Source organism: Melopsittacus undulatus, chromosome 8 (assembly GCF_012275295.1).
Source record: "Melopsittacus undulatus isolate bMelUnd1 chromosome 8, bMelUnd1.mat.Z, whole genome shotgun sequence".
Classification (NCBI taxonomy): Eukaryota; Metazoa; Chordata; class Aves; order Psittaciformes; family Psittaculidae; genus Melopsittacus; species Melopsittacus undulatus.
This window is the reverse complement of record NC_047534.1, coordinates 43,538,240-43,551,763: the sequence shown is the minus strand read 5'-3', so window position 1 is coordinate 43,551,763 and position 13,524 is coordinate 43,538,240. Positions and strand designations below refer to the sequence as shown.

General features: G+C 36.9%; 1 protein-coding gene across 1 annotated transcript in view; it reads right to left on the bottom strand.

Annotated features, from left to right (window-relative positions):
- STK39 (serine/threonine kinase 39) overlaps positions 1-13,524 on the bottom strand; it is a 101,689-nt gene that overhangs the window by 14,291 nt on the left and 73,874 nt on the right. The window contains exons 14-15 of the mRNA XM_034065391.1: positions 8,661-8,713; positions 6,757-6,825 (exon numbers count right to left, since the gene is read on the bottom strand). Of these exons, the coding sequence (XP_033921282.1) occupies positions 6,757-6,825; positions 8,661-8,713 (122 nt within the window). The remainder of the gene's footprint in view (positions 1-6,756; positions 6,826-8,660; positions 8,714-13,524) is intronic.

Here is a 13,524-nt window from a genome sequence, read left to right as displayed (position 1 = left end):
CCAGTAACACATTACTAAACTCCCAAATTCTCAGTTATTTACTGTAGATATGTGATCCCAAGGTAATGTTTTATATTCTACAACCTGAAAAAGAAAAAAAACCCAAAAGACAACTAACATTGTGATAGCTGTTTTTATTGATTAAAATATTGATATAACTGGCAAATCATGCCTTTTCCCAGAAACTTATAAAAAAATAGAAGGTTAATATTTCAGACTGATCCCCCCTCCCACCTCCCCAGAGTGCATGAAGAACACTTAGGCAAACCACTACACATAAAACCCAAAGTATTATAAAAGGTAAGTGGAATATATCTGGATACTTACAGGCTTACCTATTTCAGCCCCTGATTCTGCATGTGTCTAACGGGAATAGATTATCCAGGAAGATGAGGGAGAACAGCATTTTGATGATACTAAGCATTCTAAAGCTTAGTCTAGTCTCAAATGACAACTTACAATAAAACTTGGACCTGCTGTCCAACATTGCTAGTAAGGATATTTAACAAGCCTGAAACAGCACAGTAAATTGTGCTCATAAATTCTCTATGCAAAAGAATGAGTGACAGTACAAGGTTGGAAAAAAATTGCTTGCCAGTGACTGAATGTAGAAAGCAAGTGGTAGCTTTCTGACAAAGGTTTTGACAACAGGTTGATAGCCAAGATACTGAAGACAGCTTTACAAATACCTTCATCATGCTGGATTAGAGTTGAAATGTAGGTCTATGCAGAAATAAGGCAGGTTACATTCTGCTATGCATATTATTACTTGGTAATCTCCTCTCCTCATCAGATTTTCACAACCTCCCCTGTCCTGAGTTCTGCTATGAATTATAGATATTGTTCTGACAAAACTATTAAGATGATGAAATAGCACCCAGGCTACTTCAATACCTTATATCTGAAACCTGAAACAAGGAAAAATATATTTAGAAAAGACTCCCTGATGTGCAGGAGTTAGGTTCTCAAATAGACTACCTCTAGTTTGAAGAACCTCAATAAATCCTTATTTTGACATACTTACCACTTGTAGAGAAGTGAATGCCAAGGAAACAAATATCAGCAACTAAATTACTATTGAAAAGAGGAACATTACTTATACTGCTGTCTTTGCAACTTCTGATACAAATTCATAGGGCTTTTGGGGAGTGTTGTGGTTTTTTGTTGTTTTGGGGTTTGTTTTGTTTTTAACTAGAGAGAAAAGACCTCAAAACTACAATTCAGAGCTATGAGGGCCAGGCCCAAGAGTTTATCACCTACTGTATCAGGCAAAAACCCAAACCAATCCCACTAATAAACATGGATTTATCCCTCATTTATACAGTTAAGTAAGAACTGGTGGACTGCATGCTGAAAAAGAGAAACTTCATTTGAAGGCAACTGGCAGTTCCACCTTTTTTTTTTGTTGTTGTTGTTGTTTTTTCTTAAAGTAACTACAAATCGTTTTCCTGATCAGGGCTGTACCATCAGCACATTTACTATGATACATGAATACACATGTATGCGTGGAGAATAATTTGCACACTTGAGAATTTCTTACATCATGTATTTATTGTTCTGCCACAACCACCATGACAGCAGTGGCAATTATTCACCTAACACAATACTGATTTTTTCACCTTGAACCTCAAAGTTTTCACCACACTGAAAATTCAGCAAGGCTGGAACTTGCATGAAATCGGAGAGCTTCGCACAGCATACTTTCTCAAGTGCACCTTTTCCGTACAACACATATAGCTAAAATAACTTTGAAAGCTCAATTAGTTGCAAAGCTTGATTACCTGTGGGTGTACCTCAAGCTTCCCGAACTCCCGGCAGTCTACTCATTATGAGTCACCCTTCAATGCATTAGCTTTAAATGAGCCAGATGTGTTGAAATATTTAAGTCTTTAGGTAAAACCTGGGGATTTTAGAGATATTCTCCTATCTGTAATACACTTGCCTATCTTACTAAAGATACAGAGTTATGTGCACACATTGAAGGCACAAGAGTTTCTACAAACTGCTTTAAAACAGACACGTTTTCATTAAATACATGTCCTTTCTGGATAACACATTAAAAAGTAAATGCAAAGTATTTAGTCTGACATTTGAAATTGTTATGGTTTATAAAGGCGTTTTCTCAGTAGAAAGTTTATGAGTACATTGAGCTTTGGAACATATGAAAATGTGATAAAAATTCCATCACCTGCCCGCAGCAACATTACTCCTCTTTGAGTAATTAATTTAGACATTAGCTTATGTATCTTTGAGGACATAAACTAATGCAACATGTTTTCTACTTGTTTTACTACTTGCAACACTATCCATTTTCTGGGATTACAGTAAGATCGTAAACCTAAATTAGCTGAACAAAATGCACCACTTCATTCCGTTTCAAAGATGATTAATCTAACAAGACAGCAAAGTAAACTAGGTGTAAGCAAATGCAGAGCAAATCGAAGGAAAGCAAAAGGATATTCACTGTGTAACTCTGGCTTTTCTAGGAAATGAATTATCAGTGCCATTATGAATCAAGATGTTGTTATACAGGGTACACTAACAAACTGAGCTTCTGCTTTTTCATCTTACCATTTTAGTAAGATGACTACCTTCAACATTAGCAGACATGATACTGTAAGGCACTCTGCTGTTTCAATTCCATATGCTTTAATACTACGATTAACTGGGAACTGTACATACTATTTGCTATTTAACATCCCTTGAAATAACGTCATTCTGGCTTTGGTCAAACATGTTCTCTGCATTCATGGCCAAATAACCCATCCACAGCCACAATTTTTTCTTTTTATTCTAGATTCTAATTTAAGTCCTGTCCACTTACCACAGTAACTGCACCAAATAAAAAGTCTACACTCCTTCCCACCCCCCGAAGTACCCAACAACTCTAAAACCCTTAGTCAAACTATTACGGCATCTACCATATTAGCACTTGGAAGAATATTCAAGAGGCTGATAAAAAAGCTTCTACTTTCAAAGTATTACCTCATTTCAAAATATGATCTATTAAGTTTTTAGCTGGTTCTTGTAAGCACATTAGGCCTTTCAGCAGGAAGCTTTTGTTTTGACTGCCTAAAATCTGTTCCTCTGGTTACCAAGTGGATACCTGGGTCTGGCTCCAACACCAAAGACAGATATCCACTTACCAGTAGTTGATGCCTGGTGTATTTAAAAGTGATGGTACATCTTCCACAGTGCTCAAAGTAGTTACAGATACTTTTGACAAAAATACCTATAATAAAGGTAAATTAATATAGTGAAGGGCAACTGCACAATTCAATGGCATGGCCATCAAGGCTTTTATTTAAGCAGCATTCAGGAAGGTCAGTGCTTATTTTTCATATACAGCAATTTAATAACTATAAATATCCCTTTCAGTTCTGAAACTCAAGCAAGGCCTTCTAGAAGATTAACTGTAGCCTAAGGCTTCACTGAAATTATATGCACATTGTACACCCCAGTGAAGCAGGACTGCAGCTATGTCATTTTCAACAGAACTATTGATATGAGTTTCCTTTATGATATCAAAAATAAAGGAAAGCATTACTAGATGAATGTTTACTAGCTAATATACATATACTGCAGATACACAGGAGCATATTTCCATCCCAAAATGTATTTTGAAAATATTCCAGATGTTTCATATAACATAGCTAGTTCAGTACTGTATAAACATACTTCATCAGCTAGATATCAGTGTCTACATACACATAAGCTCCAAGACTCATTCTCCTCTGCAAATGTGAACTCTAGTCTGCTTTTATACAGAATTCTCTGCACCGATTCCCTTTATCACAACCACCTGTGAAACAATGCTACTGTCAAAAAGAACAGAAACCAGTCAATTGCAGCCAGAACTGAACATGCAAGATGGGATTTTTACTTCTCTTCAGAGCACATAGCTGAACTTATTTATTACTTAGAATGGAAATCTTCCTGTGAAGCTTGTGTTCAGTGAAGCAAAACCAGCAAGACTCAAAAAGTGAAGTATGTTGATGCTTAGCAGAAAATTCTATAGACCTTACATGTCAGCTGGTCCCCACTATAAACTTCAGCTCATGTATGCCACGGCAGTACTTTGCACAACAGCTTTCGCTGACTCCTATTCAAGTGTCCTCTCAGAAAATCATCTGTTATGCTAATAAATTGTTGAGTTCAATATAAGCACAGGTATTTTCACTTTTCTTTGTTCTCCCAGCTTCTATATTTTCCAACAACCATTAAAAGAAACTACAAGAACAACTTTTATGAGACTACCTCCAAACTTAGTTTTCATTAATGTTATAAGGGCCGAATTTCTGCATGCTTCAGCTAAAAAGTGAAAGGTAATTTATCAGCTGCTTTCAATCTGGAAGCTAATGGAATCAGGTCTTCTGGTGAAGAAGGTTAACCAAATTCTTCTATACTATTCTCCTCTCCCTACATAAGAAGATTTTAAACCTTTTAATTTTGAGTGAACAAGGTGTAAAATCATCTTACAAAGAAAATTAGTTTTGTAAGCAGATTTACATTTTCAGCACCATCTGCTCTCTTGTATGACCCATTGCTTTAAACTAAGGGACTGAAACATTTCTTAGGACTACACTGCTGCAGTGATATTCTGAAATTTGCAGTAAGCTGTCTGCATGCAAAGTGTCTTATTCCATTCCCATATAACATTTAGACAGTTTTCCCAAAGCAAATCACAAACATACTCTTAATAAAGTTCACATTTTTTTAAAAATTAAAATAAAATTGCAAAATCACATTTAGCAGAACTTGTCTTTTGTAAAACATGAAATCTAAAATTATTTTCTAGGAAGATAACAATGTCCACACATATTTAAAAACACTGAATTGAACTGAAACTGAAAATTATTGTACAAAGCCATGCAAGAATTTGTGCCTGTGGAGCTTGATGTATATCACAGGAAAATGAATGTATAAAACTGATTATAATTAATGAAATTAAATTTAAATTGAATGTTTTCATTATATACAGGAAAGTTACTTTCCCACTTTTTTTTTTAAATATTGCAATAAAAAAATAAACAGGAAAGAACACAAAGGACCATCATCATAGTGCTAAAAAGCAAAGTCTGATGCAATTCAAAGCAAGAACTAAGCAAGGAAATAAACTTTCATTATTAATGAGACAGTGCCTTTAACCAAGCCTGCTAGGAAAAACCTTCCTTATTCAAATACTCATGTTTCTTCCGGGATCAAAGTCCCACCTCTGAAGCCATGAGGGATAACTATCTTAATTTCCCTTTCCCCCACATCTTCTCTGAAAGATGGAGAACAAATCCCATTCATGATGCTATTTCCACAGAAGCACTGGCCCTATGCATTGCAAGCAAACTCTGCAGCAAAAGGAAAAGGGAAAAGCAAAGAAAGGAAGAGAGGTCTCTCTGGTTCCCAGCAGGACTTGCATTGTAACATCGCCATCCATGACTGCACCTTCTGTGCGAGACTGCCAGCTGACTGCCCAGCCAGGTAAGATAGCCAACAGGTAACAGCTCTTCTCTTAGACAGAAAAAAATCCTTTATTATTATTTCTAAATGAAGTAAGGTATCTTGTGGCAATGAAAATAACAACAAAAAACCTCAACAGCAGTATGGTATTGATTGCCGTTGTAGTAAACATCATACTGGATGTTTAAAAGGCAACAAACTAAGGCCAAGATACCCCTCTCCCCTGAGCCCTTATGGTACCAGTGCAACAGAAGCGACTTTAAGAGAAGAGTGCCTACTAGCCTGTTTTCTTTAGAAAGTAAAAGTTTTAGAAAGTAAAATAAAAGCATAGGTAGGGCTTTTGTTTCTTACATCAGCTAGAACCACTCTGCATTCTGAACATACAGAAGCAAAAAGTATTGGCTTCTCTCTGAAATCCTTTAGGTACCCCATGAAAGCATTGAGAATGTGCTTAGATAATCTTCCAGGAGAGTCATATGAACTTAAGAATTTGTGAAACACTCTCCATACACGGGAAACTTGGCAATGATATCTGAATCAATTGATATAAACTTCTCTGCAACACAAAGATTCATTTGCAAGTATTCCTTGATTCAGTTCTCACACATTTACTAGTCTCCCCCCTCTGATTTTGGTAACAATCTATCTACTGGTCTTAATGAACCAGAAGAAGAGACCAGAAGAAGAGAAAGGACTGCAGGGAAATAAGCACTTTCTAATTAATCATCTTTGGCAGGCACTGAATTTCATAAATACATAAATAAATAAATAAATAAAAGATAAATAAATTTAGTGAAGGACAGAATAGAAAAAGAGAAAAATCTTTCCTCAAAGATGCCAAAAACCATTTCCGATTTTTTTTTTTTTACTGAAGAAATAAAATCTCTTTAGGTTCAGACTCCATAGATCCTGAACTCTGGCTTGCTTCATCTTCCATAAATCTAAGCTGAATACTTGCCAGCTTCAGAGCTGCCAAAGCACACTTTGCAATATCCTACTGAAAAATCATTTTATCATTAAACAAAAAAAAAAACAGCACAAAAACGATCAATCACTGAATTGCAAATAATCCTTCAGGAGATTCGTATTATTTCATCCGTCTCAAATCACTAAATAGTTGTGACTTCCAAAATAATCCTTGGATGGTATCGAAATTGGCTTGTTGACTGAACTATGCATACATAAAAGCAAAATCAGGACAAAAAGGATTTGTGAAAACCAGCATTAGCGGAAACATTTTTCGTAACCATTTAATACAAATTTGTCACAAGAGCATAATTGCAAACAAAAAATGTAATTTACCTATAACTACATCATGGCCATCAACCAGGCCTGCTGAGAACAGCTCCTGAGAAACGCCATCTGCTGTGTCTGTCCAAAAGGTGAAATAAATAAGTATGAGACCCCACAAAAACAACACAAAGTATCAGTCATCCAATGCATTTTAACAAATATACATTTTAGTTCCAAAACACCCATGGAGGCATGCTTGAATTCAGAATTATCTTTAATTAGGAGGAAAAAGAGATAATTATCTTATCAGCCTCTGCACAGCAAATCGCATGAGGTGATGACCTGATTCATTGCAAACCCCCTGCAGACCTTTCCTAGCCACCAGCATTTCTTCTCTATTATCTAACTATGTACTCCTGCATAGTTTACAAGTTCAGTATCTTCACAACAAAGAATATAAACTATGTTTTAGTGTGCTTTTCACTGTTTTCTTTATCCTCTCCATTGTTCTGAATATCTATACAGAGACATGCTACATAAACTTTCTTGTTTGTTACCAGTGGGACAAAGGAGTTATGGGAACAGTCATTATTTAGAGCTTTAGGCTTAAAATAGATTTTAAGCACTGTGATGATGGAAATTCAGAGGTTTGGATTCTTTTTCCAGCAAGTGCTGTACCAAACTGGGTTTATTACCAAGCCCCTGTGCCAAGTACTTGCTCTTGGATCGAGACTAGAAGGTTTAGCGGTAAGTAGGAGGAAACAGCAGGAACTAGCCTAAATTCCATCTAAGTCTCAACTATAACATGGGCTCAATACCAAACATCTGCATCAAGCACATGTTTCAAGACAGTTACATTATTTCCTTAAGAAACACACACAGGTGAAAAACAATACAGCTGAGCTAGCTGCAATTTCTGGAGAGCTCTGAAGATGACAATCACAGCTGCCTTTGACTAGCTTAGGCACTGCTAGAAAGAGTCCAGGTATGGCATATCCTCTATTTTTTGGCAACTAAGAATTCTCAAATGGTTTATGTAAGTGCTTAGAGAGTATTAAATAATTCTTTTGACAAGTGACTAAAGCAGGATGGTCTGTGCCCAATTAAGGAAGAGATCTTTCACATTATTACCCACTGTCAAAATCAATGAGAAATGCAGGTGGACAGCAGGGAGTATATCCATGCATGGAAATACTGCACAAAAAAGATACAATCCTTTCAGTCTAGATTAATTTTTTTAGGTGGAAGCTCTTTGAAGGCTATTCTTAAATATAGTAAATACTGACTGCTGAAAACCATGGAATGTGTTCATAGTTCAAACTGTTGCTATTAAACAAGAATACCTTCTTACTCAATGTATCAGCCTCCTGTGCATTTTATCCCAACAATTGATTTTCTTCAAACCAAAGTAACTTTATAAGTTACTAGAACTCCCAGCACTGGAAAGCAAATATACTCCTACAAGCCTGCAGTAGTTTAAGGTTTCAATGTAAAAATTTCTTTCTGGTGATGATACCAAAGCTACAGACAAAACAACTTTCAGTTGAAAAGAGCATTGTTAACAGAACTTCTTTTATTACACAGGAGAAAGAAGCTTAAGTATTATCACCATCACACATACACTTTCATGGCTACTATATTCCGCCTCCTACAATGTTTTCCACATGTGAAAATGGAAATTCCAAAGCTGTAAGTATTGCTATTCACAAACTATATATACCATACAGATCATTTCAGTAAGACATGAAATTGATAAAGTATAACTGTGGATCAAGTCTAATATACACTATATATTATGCAACCTTGCCACTAGAATTTACAAACATCTGCTATTCTTGTTCAGCTGAAGTTCAGTATAAAGCTCTGCAGTGTAGGAAACAATCCAGAGAGAGTTGTATTAAGCATAAACAGTAATCAATTTCTGAAATACTTTTTTGAGCAATGAGAGAATAATTCCACTGAAGGAGCCTTACCTCTGCCTGGAGTAAACTCAAACCGTATGTCATTAAGTTCTTTCCTGGAGTTCCTGAAAAACATTGAGTGTATACATTAAAATGTAATGAAGACCGAACAACTATTCAGTTCCTACACCCGAAGAACATCTGTGCCACTGATAACCCCATTTTCCTAGCGTGAAATTCCTCAACTTGAAAAACACTGCTCTCCAAAAATGCCCACACTGAAGAGACTCCACCACATTTTCATGGCAGTATTCTGGGAAAAAACTAACAGAAAGAAATGCTTAAGTTGAGAAATACCTATGGTAACCTAAAGGATAAAATAAGATCCTCTGGTAAATATTTTCCTTTTCATCTTCAAAAGACACTCTACCACACTGACTCTGCTAGTTCAACATAGTCTGAAATTGTACGTATTACCTCTTCTTCTCCAAGACTTAAAACTCCCCATCTGAGATCACGTTTATACAAGACATGCTCATTTAAGAGAAAAAGTATCTAGCAAACATTACACGCTAAAAAGCAGCATTTGATGCATGGTGTTTATAAAGCTGTTTTGAAATGAGGAACTTATTTCAGTGATCACCATTGTTTCAGCAGTGAGGCTCTAGCTACACATAAAATAAGCAGCAGAGTGTGAAAGCCAAAGGTTTTTATCCTTCCTGTTTGAAGATTGTTTTAACCAGTTCAGTGTATGACACCCTCATAAGGGACTTAATGCCTAATATTAAAGAATTCCTTTACAGTCTCATACAGTGCTCCAAACTGCCATTCCTTGTATGTTTCCAGCTTGTTTTAGTTAATAATTTCTACCATCAATAAAACATTAGCCTCTTTGCAAAATAGACGTCCATCTCATTTTTGGAAATGGCAAGCCGACTGAGCATAGGGATGAACTTAATTGCTGTAGCACACTCTATTTCCAGTGAATAGCTCAATCCACTTGAAAAGCTAATAGCAACAGAATGTGTTTTGCATGCCATTATTCTTCTCCTCAGCAAGGAAACTGTATGCAAGCTCGTATTTCAGCGTACCAGGCCATGAAGTCTTGCTGTGGGAAAACTAAATCCAATAGGCAGGCATACTCAGCTGTGACTTACAGCTATTATCACTTGCTAAATACTTATAAGAATATTACAGTCAAAAACTGGCAACATGCAGGAACACAAAAAACAAAATGACTGGCAACACAGACAAAGGCAAGATAGCAAACCCTGAAAAATAAGTATGCCACATGCAGGGCATAAAATGACAAGTACTCATTTATTGAATACACTGACTGCTTCAGAGCTGAAGGAGTTTTGGGTTCCTAAAATTCTACTCTAAATAAAGAATTATGGGAGTTAAAAATCACTAATACAAAGCTGCAAATAATGCAGCTATCCAGAACAGATTTACGAGGTTCATTTACTTCTGCCACAGAAATCTGCTGCCATTATATGGAATATTGCACTATTTTTATTCAACACAGAATTAGCATGAATCTCAGTTCTTTCTTCTCCCCCACTAAAAAACCTGGATAGTTTTCTGTCTAAATAAAAAACCATATGACAATCCACTTCCCTTTGCTGAAATTAACTATATCTAATAAGCTTGCTAAAACTGCTGCTGTCTAAAAAAGGGAAGTTGCACAGAAATTTAGCATTTTTCTTAACATATGTTTTGACTGGACATGGGATGCAGCTCAGACTTAGACACTGATTTCCTGCACACTCTTTTGAAGTCGAATGCTAAAACCAGCTGAGAAGCAATTCTGCAGATTTTTGCGCTCTTATAGTTAATTACCTAGAAAGTAATAAATTAGGGTCTCAGACTGTATCTTTCCACAGACCTCCCATAAGTAGGACATCCACCATAAAAATAGCACTCTCATGAATATTACCACCTTTCCAACAGACTGATAGAGCTACATGAAAGACCAGCTGCTCGTGATACAGACTCATCAAGCAGCATGCAAATGGGGTGCGTTTTACTTTGTCTCCAAATTGCAGAATGTCCCAAACAGAAAATTAATGAGTCAAATCTGTTTATTTAAGCAAAGGTGAAAAATTCAGGGAAAGCTGATATGTATTCAGCCATCCAACTCTGAATGGCTACCTGGAATTGTTACACTCTGAACTATTCTGAACTTAGGACTCTGCTGCTTTCCTTTTAATGGTATGCTATAATTCAGGAAAGCAAAACAAAAGAAGTCCAGCAAGAGTAATTTGCTAGAAGCCTGTAAGTGCTTTTGCTTACGGTTCCATTACCTTCCAGACATTTATTTCCATAAATTATTTATTCCATTATATGTTCTACCAAATAGAAGATGTACTTGAGCTACTCCCTAAAAGCTGCTCATACTCTCCAGTCTTCCAATACCTCTCTGGTTCTAGTTCGTGTCATTGTTACTGTAAATTAGTTTACTAGTTCCCTTGATACACTTTGGTGACAACTGTTTGGATTTGGTGACTTATTTGCAGGCAGAGCTTCCAAGCAGCATTTCATTTGTTCCATTGGAGTTCTCTTTTTTCTTAGATCCATTACACTCTTACCATGCAGCAGCACACACAGGCTTTACTTCTACTAAATAAAATAGAATTTGAAGAAAGGTACTTATCTTTGTGATTAATAATTTTGTCTTCATAATTTCTTAATGGTCCCTAGTTTCTCTAATGCATTTGTGAATAAGGTATTCATTTTAAAGTGCAAACTCAGAATTTTTTGCCATCTCTTACAATACCTCTTACTTTCTTCTTGTTTTATGCCATTGCAGACTAATATATCTGGATTATCACAGATAAAAACTGCCCATCTCCTTTAAAAAGTAGTAAATTTTGAATACTTTCTTGCATTTTAGTACACTGTAGTGTACTGATTTCCTGGAGGTTGCTTTTCATCATGCAATCACCTCCAACAGTAGGAATTCCATAGGACTGCTCTGAACAAGGCCAATACCAAAGCACAACATACTAACATGTTTAGCAGCCATCTTTCTTGCAAAGTAACTTCAGAATTTAAAATTTTACACCTTCTGAAAACATATTTTGCAAATTCTCATTAGTCTTTTCATCAGGACCACTTGATGTGCGCAATACAACTGCTAGGTCTGATCTTCTAGGGAGTGATGCTTCCTCAAAGAACTAGAAAAAAAAAATTAGCCAACTTCATCACTTATCCCCCCGTCTACAAACTGAGACCATCCTGTCAGTAGGATATGAAATGAAGATGCTCTGTTTTAAAGGAACAAGATCTCGGGTTTTTGCATTCAAAGACAAAGTCTGTCAAATAATTACATTATGATAGCATAATTCCTACTATAGTCAATTAGCTGTGTTCCATATACTTGACAAAAGATCTACATTGTTGAATTAAAATAGGAAATCGTGGTTGTGTAATGGTGCAACTGTAAATTGGACACATTAAACATCATTATTTCTTTTGTCCTTAAACACAGAATGTCTATCATATGAGTGAGATTCAAGGAAATCAGATGTCTTGGAATTAAACTTAACATGTAAATCATGCTGGGATAGCTTGATTATATATCGAGCAGCAGATTCTCATTCTTTTTTAATACTACTTCCCTTCCTCTGCTCCCCCTTCCCTATTTATCCACCACGTATCGTGCAGAATTATCCAAAACGTTAGCTTACATTTCTCACAATCTTCAGCAACTTCTATACGGTCCTTAGGGAGAGTGTATTTCTGGATGGGATGCATCTTACCATACCTAAGTAGCCATATATTCTTCCTTCCCAAAGGAAGAAAAAAAATTCTCAAATAAGGTAAGCCAAAAGAAGGACATGGGCATGTGTGTAAGAATACAAAAGTTTTGTCTCTGCATTGCTTGCTGATTTTTCAGCTACTCAGTCATCACATGTGGCTTACAAGGACTGATATTACATAGCTGAATGTCAAAGAATGCAGGTGATAACAGAATGATAATTAACAAAGCCGATTTGTGAAACAATACAGATCACATGGAAACTACGTCATTTATGGCTTTTGATTAGTTATAGCAGATGCAAAACTTCCTGATTTTCTTCATTACCTTTTTGAGATAGAGTTAGAAACCATAAATCACAGTCACTTCCCCATCACATTTACAGGTTGGGCAGAGAATGGACTAAGAACAGCCCTGAGGTGAAGACTTCAGGATGTAACTTGATGACAAACTGAACGTGATCCAGCAATGTGCACTTAGAGCTCAGAAAGTCAACCATATCCTGGGGTGCATCAAAAGAAGCATGATCAGGAGGTTCAGAGTAGTGATTCTCCCCCTCTAAACCATGCCTCTGGGTGGCATGGTTTAGTGTGAGGTGTCCCTGCCCATGGCAGGGGGGTTGGAACTAGATGATCTTAAGGTCCTTTCCAACCCTAACTATTCTATGATTCTCCTCCACTCTTGTGCAACCCCACCTGGAGTACTGCATTCAGCTCTGGAGCCCCCAGCACAAGAAGGATGCAGACCTGCTGAAGCAAATCACAGGAAGGCCTAGAAGGGCTGGAGCACCTCTCCTGTGAAGACAGGATGAGTGAGTTGGGCTTGTTCAGCCTGGAGAAGAGAAAGCTCCAGGGACACCTTGTAACGGCCTTCTGGTACCTAAAGGGTGCCTACAAGAAATTAGAAGAGGGACTTTTTACAAGCCCATTTAGTGAGAGGACATGGGCGAATGGCTTTAAACTGAAAGATGGTAGATTTACATCAGACACTAGGAAGAAATTCTTCACTACAAGGGTGGTGAGGCACTGGAACAGGCTGCCCAAAGGAAGTTGTGAATGCTCCATTCCTGAAAGAATTCAAGGCCAGGTTGGACAGGGCTTCGAGCAACCTGGTCTAGTAAAAGGTGTCCCTGCCTGTGGGGCAGGCAGTTTAGAACTAGGTGAGTTTTAAGAT